Consider the following 21,786-nt stretch of genomic DNA (forward strand, 5'->3'; position numbering starts at 1 on the left):
GCCTGGAATATCAGTTCTATCCCTTCCAGCATCCTGCGCTTCCTGTTTCCTTCGTCGTACACCGGATCGCTTTATCGGTATGCTTGTGAGCTTAGCAAAGCCATCGCCTACTACTGCCATCATCCTGCTATCCTCATCTCTCGATTCGGCTGCGATGACTGTTTCTTTGTTTTATGTTTGTTTTTTTCGGGCAGGCACAAGGAGAACAATAGCCAACACAATACAATTGGATAAAATTAAAACCTTTTCCTTGAAAAAATATTTTGCTGTCTTAAATTTAGTGGTTAAATGAGTACAACTGTTGGTTTGGTCATGTTTGTAGATAATTTGCTTTGCTGGATTTGGCTTAAGCACAAAGTTAAGTTTCGGCAAATTTATAATTATTGTTTTGTTTTATGAAATAAATACTTCGACGTCCTATTTTTAGCCTAGTGTCTTGAAAATAGACGATAACTTGTTATTTACGATAGGTAAATTGCTGCGGGCAAAAACTTGCACATTTCTATTCGAAGTTTCGAATAGAATTAATCGACAACGGTTGCCATAATCCAAAAAATGGGTAACTCGTTCGTTATAAGTCGATTGTGGTTGCGAGAATTACGCCACAGGAGGGGTGCGATTAAAACACAAAATTAACATCAATAATTTATTGCCTGTTTGGGCGAAGATCATTAAATTTTACAATTTTTGTTTGTTTCTCTTTCGAGACTATCTCAATGATCGGAGACCGCTAATAGAAAAGGAAAACCAGAGATAGTAACACACACCAACCACTATGGGACGCGTTTCGCCTTTGGTTAAAGGACTTTTCAACCATATTAGGTGTGATGGCGTCAAGGGCGGTGCATTGGTATGTTGTTGTAATCGTATTAATTACCACATTAACCACGCTAGTCAACCCTATTAGACGTACTTTTTCACAATGCATGTGTTTTTGTGTAATAACAGACTTTTTTCTGTGACAATTAAACTACTTCCGTGGTACACATGATTCTGTGCATCTGTTGGAAGTTGTATTGATGGCTTCGAACGCTAGACAACGACAATGGCTCTTGCAGTTGCTCCGTGTGCCCAGGTTCGAAATCCCTTTGTCACATTTTGGACATATGTGGAGTAGATTAAAACAGAAAAATGGGCCTCAAATTTTCAAGGGAGCAGAATCCGCCGTTGTATTGATGTTGTCTGAGCTCGTTATAGAATTCGAGATATTAAAATTTTTCTGAATGGGCATGGAATCTACCGTTTGAACATCTTTGGATGAAATTCTTCCAAAAATTTTATATATTTGAAAAGCTGAAGGAGAGTATTATTTTATCATATGATCTGCTTCGCGGCAGCTGAAAACCAAACCAACAAAATGGATGCCTACATTTTTATAAACTTTAAGGGCCACATTTCGGACATTTCTGAAAGAGATTAAAACAAAAAAGTGGCCCTCAAATGAAAGCCCTAAGGGATCGGAATCCCCCAATGTGTTGATGTTGATTGAAGCCGTTATAAAAATTAAAGGCAATATATGGGATATTACTTTATTTTAGTACTATATAAGCTTATGATACTTTTGTATGAATGATCAGATAGTGTTGTTTTCGTTTATCTTCAACTGTCACAAGTTGTCAATTTTATTAAAAGAATATAAACCTTAAAATACGGAATGCAAAAGAAATTATTGGAGTACATACATGTTTTGTATAATTTTATGACTAAAAATCGGTAATGGACGGATTAGCAAGTAACTTATACTAGTGTAAAGGCATATAGGCTTTTGTATATATTTAATATTAATAAGACACTTGGTTTTTGCGCATGAGATTCTGTTTTAAATCGGGTTTTGTGTTTGGTCTATATAAAATTTCAACGCTATTCGATTCAAATGTAAAAGAAGCTAACATTTTTCATATTTCATGAACCTGAAGGTTTCTTTAGAACTTTTTTTTCAGAACATAAATTTCACTAATCTTAAGATAATAAAACCAAATGACATTGTTAACATTAATTCTAGATTGATTATTGACACTAAGCGAGTTGCGCCTGCTTTGTAAAAGTCCCAATCAAAAATTACATTAGAAGCATCAGATTGGCGCCAAGGATTTTCGCCATCATCAAAATACATGGGACAATCATCTCGTTCACGCTCATATTCTATGGCATCTATAGATACAGCAGCACCTTCGCTGTGATTCCATGAGGTAACATCTTGGTTCAATTTACAGAAAGCTCCAACAGCTAAGGTATGAGAAAAAGATTTAAAAATTTCGTTAAATTAATTAAAAATCGAAATTTTGCTCTGTTATTTGTTGTAATTTTGTAAACGTGTGTTATAATGGCTTGGAAATTCAATTCCACGCGTATTTTTTTTTTATAATAACACTTTTTAGCGGCAAAAAAATTAAAATTGTAGAATATTATTTTGCATAGGACTAATGATCTCACCTCCATATACATATGTAATTTTAATCTTTTGTTATAGATCGCTTCATTATAGAATATTCCAAAGTGTAGTTAATAAATCTAAGCCAATATAAGAGTTTGTTGAACTTTTTGACCAGATCTTTAGAATATTTTGTATGTATGTATTTTGTCTCTATTCTACGTATGATATAATTTGCGATCCCAATCGTTAGTCCATGCGGTAAGAAAAAATAGGGGTATGATAAATTTCTATTATAATCTATGATGGTTTAATGGCATCATGAACATGTTTTGTTATACATATATTTCTCTAGTCCACTTTCTAATAATTTAATAATTATTAAAGGCCTGCACATGTCAGATCTTTCTCTATTAATGTCATCTGTCGGATACAAATGCATTATTACGATATGCGAGCAATGAGGGCTATGCGACAACCTTTTGTTGTTGTAGTAGCAGTGTGTGGTACACTGAAGCGGCAGCCCTTGCCGATGAAGGAATTCATCGGGTCAATCCGGTACATACAACCGGCTGCCATGGGATTGACAACCTTTTGATGTTTGAATTTTTGGTAGAATTTCCGGACATCATTCTGACTCCTGTACATCTCAATTCGCTCACACTCATTGACTTCCATTTCCTTCGTCTTTCTGCGGGATAGAAGTTTGTCCTCCCTCCTTTTCTCCCGATACCTCTCCTTAGCTGGCGCGTTGTTATTGATTGCAGGGTCGATCTGTATGCTCCATTCTTGGCTTCAGTAGCAACTCGAAACTCTAGGTGGCGCTGCATTTTCCATGGAGTGGGGAATGAATTGCCACTGTGCCGTTATATCATCGAGACAAGAAATGATTTCATCAAGCGGTCGAGTGGAGTATGCCATTGCCATTTATTATGTTTGCAAATTTTCAATGTCCTGTTTTCGTGTAGTGTTTGCAATACGAAATCCTTAATTACAAAATAGGAATTTTGTCAAATGTTCGTTTGACGCCATCATTTAACAAGCAATTCTTTGGGTCTTTTTTTTTTTTTTTTTTTTTTCGTTTCTCATATATTTTCATGCCGTATGCCATGTTGGTGTTTTAACAGTCAATGTGATTGCTTCGGCATTGCAGGATATAACAACCTTTTGTTATATCCTGCAATGCCGAAGCAATCACAATGACTGTTAAAACATCAACATGGCATACGGCATGAAAATATATGAGAAACGAAAAAAAAACCCAAAGAATTGCTTGTTAAATGATGGCGTCAAACGAACATTTGACAAAATGGGAGAAGTAATTAAGGATTTCGTATTGCAAACACTACTCGATGATATAACGGCACAGTGGCAATTCATTCCCCACTCCATGGAAAATGCAGCGCCACCTAGAGTTTCGAGTTGCTACTGAAGCCAAGAATGGAGCATACAGATCGACCCTGCAATCAATAACAACGCGCCAGCTAAGGAGAGGTATCGGGAGAAAAGGAGGGAGGAGAAACTTCTATCCCGCAGAAAGACGAAGGAAATGGAAGTCAATGAGTGTGAGTGAATTGAGATGTACAGGAGTCAGAATGATGTCTGGAAATTCTACCAAAAATTCAAACATCAAACCGATGGCTTTGGTACAGGCACATCCTCCTGCAGAGGCAAAGAAGGAAATCTAGTAACTGACACAGATAGTGTGCTGAGGATATGGAAAGAACATTTTACCCAGCTGCTAGTTGTTGTTATAGCAGTTTGTTGTGTTATATCTTTCGTATGCTTGATTCTGTTGAGTATCAAGATCCATGAACTTTGCGACTAAGATGGGGTGCGTCTAGAGGGATCTGGGTCTGAGTCGAGTGGGTCTGGCTGGTCACAATCGGGGTATACATCTTGCACGTCGGCATCAATCCTTGTTCTGTAGAAGTTGAGGCGGCTGCATCTGCTGCATCGTATTTGAGCCAGAACTACTCTGGATTGCACGGGGAGGTCCATTTCTTCTTGGAGGCGGTGGTTCTCCAAGGACTACATACACCCGGTGTATGTAGTCCTTACCGCATCTGCTACCGTATTTGCATGTCCCAGCTGCTAGTATCCGACGTTGGCGGAGAAAAGGATACCGCAGAACCAATCCCTGATGATGGTATATAATGTTTACCTCCTAGTAAGAATGAGGTCCAAGTAGCTGTGACCCGACTGAAGAACAACAAGGCTGAATGAGTCGACGTGTTGCCCGCTGAACTATTTAAGACGGGAGGCGACACGCTGAAAGGGCGTATGCATCAGTTTGTTTGCGCGATTTGACTAGAATAACGCATTGCCAATAATTGGAGCATCAACATACTATGTCCCGTACACAAGATGGAATGTGCAGAGGAATAATTCTCCTCCCCATCCCCATACTCTCACAGTACTCTTGAGCGTACTGTGTGAAAGATTAAAACATAAAGTCAATGAGATAATTGGGCCCTATCAATGCGGCATTAGACCGTGTAAATCTACCGTAGACCAGATATTCACACTGCGCCAAATCCTTTAAAGGGCCCCAAAAGGAAACAGCGGAGCGCCATGTAGCTCGCAGCTAAGCTCCTCGTGACAGCAATGAAAATCACACAGATCGGACCCCAATCTACCGGCCTGTGTGGTGCTCTCAGCTACCCCGTGCCGGGTCCACATTGGAATGTGTGCGGTAGCAGTTGTTTAATTTTGTAATTTTGAGTAGCCGATTTTTCCCTAAAACGTAACACGAAATTTTGTTAGTTGGTCTCAATGTTGATCCAGAGACGACTGAAATATGCCAATTTAAGGCATCACGTTTCCCCAATAAGACGATTTTGACGAATGCGCATGCAACCCTGGTGAACAGCGAAGAGGCCGGTAGGACGGCGAAAATCCCATGAGGGAGATCCAGATCGTGAGAAGACGAGGATATTACTGAAAGGAAGTAAGAAGGAGGTCAGTATTGCTATTGGTATCATAACGGGAAGGTCGCCTCCACATGCTAACCTCTGCGCTACGGTGGCCTCCGCCTTTGTCCGCCTATGACGCTGAACTCCTGGGTTCGAATCCTGGCGAGACCATCAGAAAAATTTTCAGCGGTGGTTTTTCCCCTCCTAATGCTGGTAACATTTGTGAGGTACTATGCCATGTAAAACTTCTCTCCAAAGAGGTGTCGCACTGCGGCACGACGTTCGGACTCGGCTATCAAAAGGAGGCCCCTTATCATTGAGCTTAAATTTGAATCAGACTGCACTCATTGATATGTGAGCAGTTTGCCTCTGTTCCTTAGTGGAATGTTCATGGGCAAAATTAGCAATTTGCAATCATAATGGGACACATAGGACTACTAGCTCACTTATATAAATTCGGTGCGGCAAATGATAGCATGTGTAGGGCATGCGGGGAAATTGATGAGACTTTGGGGCATTTCTTTTATCATTGCGCGGCTTTCGTATCTAACAGATACCGGCACTTAGGTGGGGACACAATACCAGACAAACAACTTAGGGGCGTGGCATGAAAAACAATTAAGGATTTTGTGAGTAGCATGGAATTCCTAACTTAGCTTTTCTTTTTCGAGGTTACTTCTTTTTTTTTAGTATTTAGAGCACACAAGAAGCCGATTGCTGGTTTAGGTGTATGCCCATAATGGCATGGGGCGGATTAACATCCGAACCCTCTTTTCAACCTAACATAACCCAACCTATCTTATTGAATGAGAATAGAAAAATTGTATTCTTCACTTAGAAATTCTCTTAATAGTATAAACTGTATTTTCTTCACCTTGTTTCAGGTTTTGAATTATCTATTCCATATTTCTCACTTCCAGGCAACCGTTTTTTTGCAGAGCTCACTCGCGTATGAAATAGCCTATGGCAACAAATCACGCTAGACGAAATGCTGATTTGTTTTTGATCTACCTATGACGATCGCCACCTACATGTCACTGTTATTGAACGCCATGCCGCTCTTGGGCTTGGCTGCACGCATTTGTGTGTGTAATATGCAGTTGTGATGGCCTGTTAGTTAATTTATACGGCATGAGAATGTCATGCTGTCACAGCTGTCGAGTATTCATTCACTTCGGCTTGTGCAAACGTTTATTAATAATGAATATACTTTTTCGTTCCCATGTATTTCATTAAATCTTTCCAAACGATGAATGTACACTGACTTTGTTATTTTACACAAATTAAAAAATTTTACTAGCCTAGTGTTTATACTTCGACGTTTCAGCTTTAATCTTTTCGACTATTTGTAATTCCTATGCATGGTTTAATTCTAATTATTATTTGGCCTATTGTTGTTGTTGTTGTAGTAGCCGTGTGTGGTACACTGAGGCGGCAGCCCTTGCCGATGAAGGAATTCATCGGGTCAATCCGGTACATACAACCGGCTGCCATGGGATTTGGCCTATTGTACTTACCTTGTGACATTAACACTCTGTTCAAATCAGCTCTTTGATAAACCCAACATCTGTATTTCGACAACGGATCCAAATCGTCGTAGGTTATGAGATATGATTTTAAATTCTCTTTCCAAAATCCTATGCACTTCATTCGATAATCGGGATCACCTGAAAAATAAATCAAAATTTTGTGAATTGTTATGATAGAAAACTGGCAAGTGACGGCATTACTGTAAATATCTACGGGTCTGCCCAAATGGTCAACCGAAAGGCAGTAGTTTTCGTCGACAGCCATTTCTTTTTGATCTGTATCGCATACAGATAAATCGGAAATATTTTGTTTGCATCGAATATCGGGACGGGGACTCAATGTTACACCACCTAAAATTCTGTAAACCCAAGAAAAGTGTCAATATATTCGTTTCGGTTTTATTTGTTCTATTTACCTTGTTTTGAATGGATGCTCTCCACGTTGTGTAAAATTAAATTTGCCTGCGACAGGGCATCTGACTGGTACAGGATTTTTGGCCAAAAATAAATCATATTTCCAAGCTTCCGCATTTTTAAATTGTACCCATGAACAGACTGTGCTAAAGTCATCCTTTATAACAGCCAAACCCTTGCGATAGCGTATTATATTATGATGCCTAGGCATAAAATCAAAGCACACATAATCCTTTTGACAACCATCAACTGTTAGCCGGGCCATCATAATGCGATTTCCACGTCGTTCCCGGCATATGTAAATGGTTCGTCTATAACGTGCTCTATCTGGATAGTAGGTTTCGTTGATATGGGTGTCATCAATAATGACATCAGCATCGATGTTGGCAGTGTTAACCCATTCTCCACTGAAATTCTGAGGCAATGTACAACCTGGCTCCACATATTCCGCTTTGACAGGCGTAAGCTTTAAACGTTCTGGAGATTTTTCTGGCGTTTTTAATGTATTGCACTCAGCTGTGATAGAAACGCCTATGTACAAGTCATCGTCACGATTTTTTAAAAAGCATCGATACTTTTCATCCTTGCGAGATTCTTTGGTGTTGGCCACAGCAAAGTAATGATTTTTGCCAACAAACCAGTCACCTAGGCAACTGTACTCCACAATTCCACTAAAGGTGCCATCCATACCTTGGCACTGTTGATACGTAATGTTGAATTTTTGATTCTGTATCAAAAACTGTGTACCAGCTGTTTGGCAAGAATGGATGCGTGCATCGGGTCTATTACAGACACCAGTGAAGCGGAATCTATTTTGATATGTAAAATGCCAAACGCCTTCTAAAGAACTGCGACAATTAATGGGTACAAAATTCTCATTAAATAGGGTGATTAACTGTTGATCATCTTTGATGCCATGACAAACGTTTTCAACGCTTGGTTCAACGCCGTCAGGAATCGATACACAAGGACCTAATAACAACATATAGTTTAAAATTAATTAACTATATAAATACATACAAATTAGGTACATGAATTCAATCGATTGAAAATCGAGCTTTTTAAATTAGAATGCTTTAAATTAGATTAGAATTATTTATTCAAACATATAATCGAAGCCTATTATGATTAACCGATTGCCATAATATTTCGTAATTTAATTTTTGGCATCAAAAGGAAAATGTTGGAAGGTATGTATTAAAACATTTTTTTTTTTTTAATTTTGAATAATAAGTTTTCTCCATAAATGCTGACAAATAAATTTGCTCCTCAAATATTTCTGGATTCTTGATTTCTAAATCTAACACGGAGTCTCACTTCAACAAATAACTGTGTGGTGTGCATCGTTATCACGAGAAGCTAAGATGGTATCTTCCGGGCGCGTCCACAGGTTGCTGATAGTAGAATGCTCCAGACGGAGTAACAGTAATTGCTGTCGCGGACAATCAGCGATATCGAGTGGAGAGCGGAAAAACTGCATATGACCCAATTTTTGGCACGCAATATATACTTATGAAAAACACTCAATAGACACTAATGCCACCTTCTTTGTCATGCCACCACAAAAATGAGTTACATGTAACTTAAAAATTAAGTTATAACTTAAGTTTTATGTGGCATGCGAAACAAAACATAAGTGTCTATTGAGTGTCAGATATTGGGTCTTATGCAGTTCTCTGGTGGAGAGCTTCTGTGAGAGGCGTGCTTAAATACTGAGTGCCTATGATGATCGATATGAAAAGCCGAATTATTAACTCCAAAATAACCAGAATGAGGCCGGAACGAGCTTGCTCATCTAAAGGTGCTCGACGAGGACTGCTACCTTCACATACAAATGTGACTACAACAACAATCAACTGCTATTCAATGGATTCATACAAATCAGCTGTGCCTGGCGAATGTTTTTTTGGTATTATTCTTAGAGCTCTGGGTTGTAATTCAATTTTACAAATCAGAAAAAAATGTCAGCGTTGATTGTTCTTGTCGTCGCCACATTTGAACGTAGAGTTGGCGATCCTCATCAAGCTGCTGTATGTGAGTAAGCTCGTTCCGATCACCAATCGCCGCGGGAACATTGTCGTCATTTTGAAGGCGCCGATAACTCACCTTGTCATATCAAGCATCATAGGCACTCAGTATTTATGCAAGAGCCGGTGACTGTTGTAAGTGATGTCGCTCTGCGGCAAGCCGTTCGGACTTGGCAATAAAAAGGAGTGAAACTAATATCGGAGAGCACTTATTGATATGAAAGAAGTATCCCCACTGTTCCTTTTGATTTTGTATATGCCTTTCTATTGATTGATTTTGTATATGCCTTTCTATTGCAAATTGCAAATTTTGCCAATGAACACATACCTCTAAGGAACAGGTGCAAACTTCTCACATATCAATGAGTGCAGTCCAATTCAAGTTTAAGCTCAATGATAAGGGGCCTCCTTGTTATAGCCGAGTCCGAGAGGCGTGCCGCAGTGCGACACCTCTTTGGAGAGAAGTTTAACATGCCACAGTACTTCAAAAATGTTGCCAGCATTAGGAGGGGAAATCCACTGCTTCAGATTTTTTGTGATGGTCTCGCCAGGATTCGATCCCGACGTTCAGCGTCATAGGCGGATATGCTAACCTCTGCGCTACGGGTGGCCACCTATTACGACCTCATAATATGAATTTAAACTCATGCTTGGGAAAATTGTGTACATGTGTATGGAAATAAATTATCCTCTCTTTCTTGCTTAGAAAATATGAACAATTTCAAAATTTACACATACCTTCGAATTTTTCAAAAACATTCAGAGTCCTTATAAAAGTTTTCACGCAATGGTAACAATTGACATTTTGTTCCTTGAAAACAAACGAATATTCATCACCGTGGTGTTTTTCCATTGCCACACAATAACCTCTTCGAGACATCTGCTTGGCATCCAAAACTGTTTGTGTAGGAAAGCCCGTCTCCCAAGAAAACCATGATCCTTGCAATATTTTGGGTATAACGCAAGGCTGTCTGTTATCCACTTCTGTATACGACTGGGCACTTGCTATAGTAGAGTAATGATGTATTGATTAATTAAAATGCTTGGCAAATTGCCGTGAATCAGATCTTGGTTGTTGTAGTGTGATGTCTTAAGCCAGGGGTGTGGCTTAGACTTAATCACACAAGCTTCAAATTTTACCTGTGGTTAAAATACCCAAAAGGGTACACAAAATATATGATTTCATTTTACTCAAATAAACTGATTTTTTATTAATATTTTTTCATACTTTAAACATATATTAATTAATGAAACAAAACAAAGTAAAAAAACAAACAATATAACTATGGAATGGAATCTAAATGGGATCTACAACACGATATTCGATTTATCGATTGTTCGACTTGTTGTGTGAAAAAGTCGATAAGTAATATCGAATAATCGTCATTTATGCTCTCTAAAGCTGAGTATTCTGTTCAACTTTTCAGGCGGTATGCTGTCAAACTCCATTTAAAAAAACGTCGGCGAAACGTTGGCTAAAAATTGTAGGAAAAGTAGTACTCTGATTATAGCGAGGAAAATGACAAAAATCTACTGAATAAAATGGGATTAGGAGAGTGTGGATGAGCGCCAACTGTGACTATGGTGGAAGGCTGGACAAACGTCTCCAGAGGTTATTGTTATGACTGTGGATTGCATATAAGTGTCGCAGAGGAGTTTATCTGCCACACGGTGAAGTTAGCAGAACCACATGGCAGATTAATTTCGAGATATGGAAATTACCACCCACCACACCAAATAAGTTAGATAAATGAAAGAATAACAAGGTTAGAATTCGAGTGGGGTTTTGAAGATAAGTTCTCACCATGTAGTTTGGTTTGCGGCTGCCAAGTAAGTGACAGATTGAATGTTTTCTTTCAACTAGGAAAGTTATCGACTTTATTTGATTTCCTTAAGAACTAGTTGAAGTTTAAAACAAACTTTGACAGTCTTGTCGACACTAATTTTAGTGCAATTTGTACATTTTTATAACAGTTCAATTTTAAATTCATATGACTTTCAAACTACAGCGGTCAAAAAAAGTATTCATCATTAGCAAAATTGATAATAAATTCACTTATTTTGGGTAATTGAAGAAAATTTAAAGTAAACAAATAATGCAGTTTTATGCAATAGTTTATTTTTCGTAATATGTTTTAAAATAAATTCAAAAAATAAATTTAATTAGCGCAAAAAATGCAATTTTATATAATAACACCAAAAACAGAACAAAAAAAGTATTCATCATTGATGTGCTATCATCAAAGTCAAATTCAAATATTATTTGGGAATCCCCCTTTTCTGTTTTATTTAGTAAAGGAGGCTTTGCCCTTGACAGCAAATATTTAATTTCATTGAAAATATAGTTTTTGTCAAAATGGGTCGTAAGCAAAACGAGGTTTCTGATGAGGTAAAAGTTTTGATAATAAAACACCACAGGAATGGTTTAACTCAAAAAACTATCAGTGAAATATTAAATAGACCACGATCTACTATACAATCCATCATCAGAAAGTGGACAGAAACGAAAACTGTTGACAATAAACCAAGATCTGGTCGACCAAAAGCACTTTCAGTTGGAGATGTGCGTTGGCTAGTGCGGCAAGTTCAGAAAACTCCGAAGACAAATGCGACCATTCTTCGTAAAAACACTATGGAATATTTAGGGAAGGAAGTTACTACACAAACAATTCGAAATACACTCAAAAGGCATATAGTTACAGAGGAAGAACTGCACGTAAGAAGCCCTTTATAAATAAAATAAACCGAGTGAAAAGGCTAAACTTCGCAAAAATGTATGTAAAACAGCCCGAATCATTTTGGAAAACAGTCATTTTTGCAGACGAGAGCAAGTTTAATCTTTTTGGGTGCGATGGAAAGGTCATAGTGTACAGAAAACCAAATACAGAGCTTGAAGAACGAAACACAGTTGCTACTGTAAAACATGGTGGAGGTGGTTTAATGGTTTGGGGGTGTATGGCGGCTTCAGGAGCGGGAAATCTTGAAATTATTAATGGAGTAATGGATCATAAGTATTACATTGACATTTTAAAGAGGAATTTAAAAGATAGTGCTGTAAAACTTGGGCTTGGTAATAACTTTCAATATTATCAAGATAATGACCCCAAACATTCTGCTTTAAATACCAAGATGTGGATGCTGTATATCTGCCCCAAAGTCATTAAAACTCCTCCTCAAAGTCCCGACTTGAACCCAATTGAACATCTTTGGGAACATCTCGAACGCAAATTGAGAACGCGCAATTTTTCGAGCAAGAGTCAAATGCAACAGGTGATAATGGAGGAATGGACTAATATAGACCAAAATATAACCGCTAAATTAGTCCAATCGATGTCAAACCGTTTAAAAGAAGTTATAAGACGCGGTGGTCGAATAACAAAGTATTAATTTTTTTAAATTATGTTATTTATTTTTTTGTTTTTTTGCAATGATGAATACTTTTTTGTTTAATTTTTTGTGTTCAGCTGTAAAATGGCCCTTTTTGTTCCAATAAATACTATTTTTTTCTTTAAAAACAATGAAATTGTGTACATATATATCACACAAGCACTACTGCATCATAAGATTAATATGTTTTTATTCCAATTGTCTTTTGTAGACTTATTAAAAAAAAAACATTGAATGATGAATACATTTTTTGACCGCTGTATATATTTCGGTTAAATTTAAATTTCATTCATAGTAATGCAATAAGGCTAAACAACCATGTTTAGACAATTACTATAGTGGCAACACTTAAAACTATTGTCGGCATAGTTTTTGTTTGTTTTATTGGTTTCAGTGGTTCCTCTTTCTTTATTACTTAAGAAAAAGCACATTTAATCGCGAAAAAATGGGTTTCAACAGTGAAAAGCGAACATAGTACCAGCCATTAATAACCGCCGGTGGTAATTCTCAGCGTATGATGTACGCCAGGATTCACTTATACAATAGAAAGTTAAGTCACAAAAACATAAAGTCCCATGAACATCATAAAGATTGTCAAAATCTGTTTATTGTGAATATTAAAAAATGTCAGTAAAATTTTTTCTCATACAAAATTCAGCATATTGCATATCCACGCATTATTTCCAGGCAGTGTACCGTAAACAGCTGAGTACAATTTTTTTCTCGGGATAAATGGCGCGAACTAGTAACATACACAAAATCAGAGTTGCACTAATCGCTGATTTTGACAGATAGTGCACTCAATATTTTGTTGTTGGGCAACTGCCACTACCTGTAATATATATTGGCCACAGTTACCTTTTTAAATGTAAACAAACCACGAATGGGAGAATGTAAACAAAGAGCAATTAGACATCCTCAATGCCGAGTACTGTAAAAAATGAAAAAAAAAAAAAAAATTATGTCGGCTGATCGCTTGGCCTAACCTTATTCAGTGAATCCTGACACTTTCCCCAAATAATTGTGTACTTTTTATTAAGATTGGTGATGTTTTTAAGTTTTTAAATAAGAGAATTTGGGAAGAATTTTTCGTTATTTTTGTCTATTCTTCTCTGTGCTTTTCGTTTTTTTGGGTAGAGTTGCCAACAATAGATAAAGATTTCCGTTAACTAGGATTTAGAGAATAACATAAAAACCGTTGTTTGTCTACAAAATTAATTAAACTAACTATAAAATCTGGTACTACGTCAAGGCGGATTTAAGAAAGTGATCTCATGCGAACAGCAGCCGGCCAGAATTGACAGTATTAAGACCATAGCTTTTTGATTGCATTGTCGGTGTTGTTATATTCTTTCTAGCATATTTTCTGCTCATGTACGCATAGGTATAGGTTAGGTTTAAGTGTCAGTCTGCCATCAGACTCACTTGGACGATTTCGTTCATAGTGTTACCACAGGAACTGAGGAAGGAAGATGCCTCCTAGTTCCTACCGTTGAACCATCCATATCGATTTAAAAAAACCCAATAACTTGCGAATGTTCACATCTACTAAATCAGATAGGTTCTCAAAGAAATGGGAACTTAAAGTGGATCTTTTTCTGACTGATAGTGTGGTACAGACACACAGAAGGTGTTCTATGGTCTCTTCTTCTTCGTTGTCCTCACAACTTCTGCAAATGTCGTTGCTGGCAAATTTCAGTCTGTCAGCATGTTTTCTGATTAGACAGTGACCTGTCATGACGAACACAATGACCGCTTGGCCGTTTAGTTTGGAACCATCCGTATAGAAGTATATGTAACTTCTATCATAATTCCAATCGGTTCTATCAAGAACAGTGGTTCAGTACCTTTTATCAAATATCGGCTCAGGTAGGGTGAATTCCACACTACCTGTAACATCGGCTATTGTATCAAGGATAACACAGTGTCCGTCGCCGCCACATGACTAATGAGAAAGCTCCCTTAACCTTACGGCAGTGGTCGCTGCAATTTCTCTAGCCACAATATCCAGAGGCATACGATGTAGCATTAAATTCAGTGCATCAAATGGTGTAGTCCTCAGTGCGGCTGTGATGCACAAACAAGCCATCCTTTGGATCCGGTTAAGTATTGAGAAGTAAGTGGACTTTTGAAGTGCCGTCCACCAGGCCACTACACCATATAGCATTATGGATCTGACAACTGCAGTATATACCCAATGCATGACACGCGGTCTAAACTTTTGCCAATGGCTTCCTTGCAGGTATATAGGGCAAGAGTTACCTTTCTTGCCCTTTCCAAAATGTTGGATTTGAAGTTCAATTTCCTGTCCAGCAAAACACCCAGGTATTTTGCGCTTTCTGTAAATGGAACATTCTCTCCTTCCAAGGAGACAGGTTTCACTGTAGGCAACTTGTATCTCCTGCTGAAAAGAACTACTTCTGTCTTGCACGGATTTATACCTAGATCACTTTCGGTAGCCCACTTTGCTGTTGCACGTAGAGATTCCTGAAGTATATCTCTTAGAGTCCTGGGAAACTTTCCCCTAACCGTAATTGCCACGTAATCAGCATACGCGATTACTTTCTTCCAAAGACAATAATATATTGTTAATGGCTACACCTCCTTGAGGTGTTCTTCAGCTGACCCATCTTTTTAGATCCACAGATCCCAAGCCTACCGTAATGCATCTTTTAGTAATAAGTTATTAATAAACTTTCTTACGGTAGAGTTGATGCCTAGAAACTCCAACTCCTTCATGATTGGCGTCGGTTTTACTTTATAGAAAGCACCTTTAATGTCAAGAAATGCTACCAATGTATATTTCTTGACAGCGAGAGAACCCTCTACGGAGCCGACTGCCGCGACAGGCGAGCACCAGGGATCTTTGTCCTAAGATATGTTTCTATCAACCTCTCAAGAGTCTTTAGCATAAAGGATGACAGACTAATAGGACGAAAATCTTTCGAGTGGTAGGGACACATTCGTGTTCCTCCATCCCACAGCTATATATGTGATATGCTGATACAAGCAGAGTATATATAAGCCAGGGTGTCTATTAGACACAGCTTGTAATTCAACCGGTGGTACATCATCAGGGCCTGGCGACTTAAAGGAGTCGAAACTTCTTATCGCCCAAAGGATTTTCGGCTCAGACACAATTTCCTTAATAACCTCCGACGAATGCATACCATTGACAACCTCTTCTGGCGCCACGTTGTCCGTTGGAGAATTTCCCGGAAAATGTGTATCAACGAGTAGCTCTAGAGTTTCCTCACTAAACATTATCCATACATTCTCTGACTTCTGAATATACCCCACCGTAGTAGGTCTTAGTCTAGAGGCCTCAGATGTATCCACCACGGAGCTGCAGAATTCTGCCCAGGATTTTTTCGGATCCTTTCTTAGCTCGCCCATATATTTTCTTAGCTCAGCCTTATAGATGTCCCAATCATGTAGGGCTCTGGACCATGGCGATCGCTGTTTGGCCCTTGGCTTGGTACTAGGACATGCTGACACCGGCGAGTCATTCAGGGCCTTCGTGATCCGCTTGACCACTATGTCTTTATCCCCCTAGTTTCTACTTCCTTTTCTGGTCTAGAAGGGATAGACGTGAAGAATTTTTGCCGAAACTTATCCCAATCCGTCTTTCTTCTGTTTAGCCGAGGGACCACTTCTGCAGTATTTGCTCCAAGGCTAAAACTAATATAACGATGATCAGCCTGTGGTCAACCAATACATCCCAGTCACATATTCTTCCACTTATGTCATCCGATACAAAGGTAATATGTAGTACCTCCTGCCTGTTCCTGGTAATAAAGGTCGGTTTACCCCCTTTATTACAAATCGCCGGATTGCAACTTATAAAATATTCGATAAGCAGCCCATATCTGGTGATGTGCACTAGCATCACTTCCGAGAATGAGGCCCTTCTTCCCCACAGAAGCGGCATCAACCAGCGACCTAAGGTTTGAAGGCGGCATCTCTCAATCGTGTGCTTAGCTACGGAAGAAGAAAAACATCTAGACTGCTCTTCGCAAGAATACAGGTTCTGAGTCTCCCATTCCTCGTACCCTTGATAAGTCTGAATCCCGGAATTCTTAGTCCACGAACCATCCATTCACGCCAAATCTCCCTGCCATCAGGAGGACCTATAATGGCGACGAAGCGGCCTTACAATGGTGGAGATTTATCTGTAGAAATCGGACTATAGTCAGGATTTAGAACTTCAACCAGTTTTGTGTAAGCATCGTCCTCTGATTCCACCAGGAGTTCATGCTTACATAATTTGTTAGATCTTGTCATTATGAGCTTCCGTACGCATCCAGGGGCAGGTGAGAAAGCTGTGGAACCACTCTTCCTCAGGACACTGGACACTTGCGGTGTGTACGAATCCGCCTTCGATGCTTCTATCAACCTCTCAAGAGTCGAAGAAGGAATATTAATCGAGAAGGAATATCTTCGTTCTTGACTAAATCTAGTGCTGCACCTGGCCAAATCTCACCAATCTTTTTTATTGCACAACGATACATTTCAATGAGCGTTGATCCCTGAAGGCAATTAGTCTGTATCGGCCCCGATACCAGCCTGCATCGTCACAAACTGGTGGAGACCCAGGAAATTCCGCAAGGACATCGGAGTATATTGATGACAGTCCATAGACTATCCCACTCCATTTATTGTTAAGTAAGCAGCCCTGTTCTTCTCCTTTCTCGAAAACTGCCATAACCAAACTGTCCCTTGGACCCTTTGGCTGACTGCGGTGCAGTTTCCGAATCTAAACGTGTAGTTTTTGGGATAGCCTGTGCAGCAAATTCCCTAGCCCAATTAAGGGAGTCTCTCCCTATTAGTGAGAGTTTAAGGATCATTCGCACCAAGCCTCTTAATAAACCTGAGAGCGATGCGTCTATTATTCCAACCTCTTAAAGAGCGTGTTGGTTTGCCGGGGAAGGCCGATGGCTTAGGCAAATTATAGGCACGCGAAAAATGAATAGGTTCGGCCTTGTGCTTAAGACTCGAACCAGGTGTCTTCGTTAAAAGCCCCAGCTGGCCAGTTGTTTGTCGGCTAGGGAGCCTGGAGCAACCGCTCCACCAGTGGAGGTTTCGGTAGCAGACAACAAGCTACGGCCTGATAACACCACTGCAGCTGTTGGTTCTTTGGAGTTTATTCTAAGCCTACTCCCGGGCTCTAGATCTGCCGCTCTACTGGAAACAGATACAGATCATCAACCGCCTAATGGATACCTCAGTCGGAGCCATCCTTGAGTGACTTAAATTTTTCTTCCAAAAAAATTGCCTATTACGAGTTACAGGAAAATTCTTGCGGAGTGAAATAACAAAACGTCCGCTCCACTCAACGGTTCAAACAAGAATACCTAGCTGCCATATAAACCGATCTTGAGTCTTGACTTTGGATGACCAACTAGAGAACACAATTCTTATCCTGAAATTTTGCATGAGGTGTTTTGTTATGATTTCCAACAAATATGCCAAGTATGGGTGAAATCGGTGCATAACCTGATATAGCTGTCATATAAACCGATCTGAGGTCTTGACTTTTTTGGCCTTTAGAGGGCTCAAATCCCATCAGATTTCGCTGAAATTTTGCATGACGTGTTCGTTATGACTTTGCCATAACCCGATATATCGGCCATATAAACCGATCTGGGATATTGGCTTCTTGAGCCTGTATAGGGCGCAATTATTATCTGAAATTTTGTACAACGGCTTCTCCCATGACCTTCAACATACCAGTCAAATATGGTCTGAATCGGTCTATAGCCTGATGGAGCTCCTCTATAAACCAATATCCCTTTTTTTCTTTTTGAGCCCCTAAAGGGCGCAATTCTAATTCGATTTGGATGAAATTTTACACAGTGACTTCTACTATGGTCTCCAACATTCATTCTATTATGGTCCGAATCGGACCGTAACTTGATATAGCTCAAATAACATAGCAATTATTTTCTTTTATCCCTTCCTTTCCTTTGTTAGCCTAAAAGAGACACTGGAAAAAGAATCCGACAAATGCGATCCATGGTGGAGGGTATATAAGATTCGGCCCGGCCGAACTTAGGACGCTTTTACTTGTTTTCTTTCAGTAGGTATAATTTTATTTTATATATTCTGCGCCAGCCCAATTTATATGAATTTTCACACATATTAACTTTGCATATATCATAGCATGCGCTTAAATTGGGTTTGATGAAAAATAAATTCACAATAGATTAAAAGTAGATATTTGTCACATCAGCTTAAACCATGTACCATGTGACGAACTCGTACAAAAATACAGAATTGAGGTCCCAAAGAAGAAATTTACATAAAAATTTACTTTTACACTCTGACGATGTATATGAAATGTAATTACTTTAAGAGCAAAAAATTTTTTAATTGTTTTTTTTTTTTTAATGGTGAGATGCTCAAAACAAAGTTTTTATAAATTGTTATGCTCCTTTTTATGTTTATATCGTTGTTATTTACTAAAATCATCAAACAAAAATGCGCGGTTTTTTTTGGGAAATAGCTTTTTGATGCGACTATTTTAAAATTTTCAACGACAGCACTGCATGCATGCACGATTTTGATTGCTGTAAAATCCTAAAATCATTAAGCCATATCCGAATATCTATCATTCTTGCCCATTGTCATTTTTATACCCTCCACCATAGGATGGGGGGTATACTAATTTCGTCATTCTGTTTGTAACTACTCGAAATATTCGTCTGAGACCCCATAAAGTATATATATTCTTGATCGTCGCGACATTTTATGTCGATCTAGCCATGTCCGTCCGTCCGTCTGTCTGTCGAAAGCACGCTAACTTCCGAAGGAGTAAAGCTAGCCGCTTGAAATTTTGCACAAATACTTCTTATTAGTTTAGGTCGGTTGGTATTGTAAATGGGCCATATCGGTCCATGTTTTAAATAGCTGCCATATAAACCGATCTTGGGTCTTGACTTCTTGAGCCTCTAGAGTGCGCAATTGTTATCCGATTGGAATGAAATTTTGCACGAAGTATTTTGTTATTATATCCAACAACTGTGTAAAGTTTGGTTCAAATCGATCCTTAACCTGATATAGCTGTCATATAAACCGATCTTGGGTCTTGACTCCTTGAGCCTCTAGAGTGCTCGATTCTTATCCGATTGGAATGAAATTTTGCATGGCGTAATTTTGTTATGATATCCAACAACTGTGCCAAGTATGGTTTATATCGGTCCATAACCTGATATAGCTGCCATATAAACCGATCTTGGGTCTTGACTTCTTGAGCCTCTAGAGTGCGCAATTCGTATCCGATTGGAATGAAATTTAGCAAGACGTGTTTTGTTATGGTACCCAACAACTGTGCAAAGTATGATTCAAATCGGTTCATAACCTGATATAGCTATCATATAAACCGATCTTGGGTCTTGAATTCTTGAGCCTCTAGAGGACGCAATTCTTATCCGATTTGAATGAATTTTTTCACGAAGTATTTTGTTATGATATCCAACAACTGTGCCAAGTATGGTTCAAATCGGTCATTAACCTGATATAGCCGTCATATAAACAGATCTGGGGACTTGACTTCTTGAGCTTCTAGAGGGCGCAATTCCTATCCGATTTGACTGAAATTTTGCATGACGTATTTAATTCTTACTTTCAACAACTGTGTCAAATAAGGTTCAAATCGGTTCATAACCTGATATAACTGCCATATAAACCGATCTGGGATCTTTACTTCTTGAGCCTCTAGAGGTCGCAATTATTATCCGATTTGTCTGAAATTTTGTACGACGGATCCTCTCATGACCATCAACATACGTGGTAATATGGTCTGAATCGGTCAATAGCCCGATACAGCTTCCATATAAATCGATCTCTCTATTTTACTTCTTAAGCCCCCAAACGGCGCAATTCTTATTCGAATTGGCTGACATTTTACACAGGTCTCCAACATGTAATTTAATTGTGGTCCAAACCGGACCATATCTTGATATCGCTCTAATAGCAGAGTAAATCTTTTCTTATATCCTTTTTTGCCTAAGAAAAGATGCCGGGAAAAGAACTCGGCAAATGCGATCCATGGTGGAGGGTATATAAGATTCGGCCAGGCCGAACTTAGCACGCTTTCACTTGTTGACCATGTTATTGTATATTTATATAACGGATTAAACTTCCTCACTGTTCCGTATAGACTCAAAAACGGCGGAACCGATTTTCTTGAAATTTTCACAGATGGTGCATATAATATAGGGTACTACATTTTTTGATTTCTAAAGGGGGCGGACCTTCCCCCCCTACCCTAATTTTCAGAAACGCCAGATCTCGGAGAAGGGTGGTGCGATTTAAACGAAATTTTGTGTGATCTCTTATAGTAACCCAAAAACAAAATTTCGGTATGCAAATCCCGGATGGGTTCCCGAGCGGGGACGCCCCACCCCAAATCCTACCAAATAACAATATGGGACTCAAATAAAAGGTATTTAAGATTATAAAACATATCTGATATCCAATTTTCGGACAAAGTGTTTGAATATTCGAAAAAAGTGTCTATGTTACCACCCCACCCTCCTAACACCACCCATATAGGAAGTATTTGCTGACCATTGCAATATGGGGCTCAAATAAGAGGTATTTTAAAGTACAACACGAATATGATATATATATATACTTCCAAGGCCAAGTCAATGAGTGGCCGCCCCATTCCCGAAAACACTCCCAAACCGGTCATGTGAGCCGACTATGGAAATATGGGGCTCAAATGATGATATCAACATTTGTGACCAACTGCCTATGGACGTCCTTCCACCATAACAACCCCCAAAGGGTAAAAATTTGCCGACCATGCCAATATGTGCCTCAAATGATAGGTTTTGAGATTAGAGAACTAATTTCATAACCAATTTTGGGGCCAAGTGTTTGGGGGACGCCTCACCCTATAAACTCTACTTAAACCAATGGCTATATGGGGTTTAAATAAATGGTATTTTAGACAAGAGCACAGGGCCAAGTGTTTAGGGGACCACCTCACCCCCGAAAACACTCCTAAATCGGACATCATGAGAATATCGGGCGGAAATAAAGTCTTTTTAGAATGGCGATAAACCCTCCGAGCGAATTCGTGGTCCAATAAAGACCATACGGAATTCAGAGAAAGACACTTATATTGTTATACT

General features: G+C 38.9%; 1 protein-coding gene across 1 annotated transcript; it reads right to left on the minus strand.

Moving 5' to 3' along the window:
* Window positions 1–1,515: 1,515 nt before the first annotated feature.
* On the minus strand, window positions 1,516–10,555 carry LOC106090864 (uncharacterized). The gene is made up of 6 exons (XM_013257203.2): window positions 10,397–10,555; window positions 9,995–10,261; window positions 7,232–8,201; window positions 7,017–7,174; window positions 6,804–6,953; window positions 1,516–2,226 (listed from the first exon to the last, which is right to left on the minus strand). The coding sequence occupies exons 1-6, from the start codon at window positions 10,440–10,442 to the stop codon at window positions 1,937–1,939; spliced, it is 1,881 nt and encodes a 626-aa protein (XP_013112657.1). The 5' UTR covers window positions 10,443–10,555; the 3' UTR covers window positions 1,516–1,936.
* Window positions 10,556–21,786: the final 11,231 nt, after the last annotated feature.

The sequence above is a fragment of the Stomoxys calcitrans genome, chromosome 2 (assembly GCF_963082655.1).
Source record: "Stomoxys calcitrans chromosome 2, idStoCalc2.1, whole genome shotgun sequence".
In the NCBI taxonomy this organism is placed as follows: domain Eukaryota; kingdom Metazoa; phylum Arthropoda; class Insecta; order Diptera; family Muscidae; genus Stomoxys; species Stomoxys calcitrans.

What these genes read in the sequence shown, in the direction of transcription:
- LOC106090864 (XM_013257203.2), bottom strand. Translation starts at nt 10,442, where the DNA reads ATGAAATCATATATTTTGTGTACCCTTTTGGGTATTTTAACCACAG. An exon ending in GAGCATCCATTCAAAACAAG is followed by an intron (nt 7,175 to 7,231) that starts GTAAATAGAACA and finishes TTGGGTTTACAG; the next exon opens with AATTTTAGGTGGTGTAACAT. An exon ending in CAGACCCGTAGATATTTACA is followed by an intron (nt 6,954 to 7,016) that starts GTAATGCCGTCA and finishes TTTATTTTTCAG; the next exon opens with GTGATCCCGATTATCGAATG.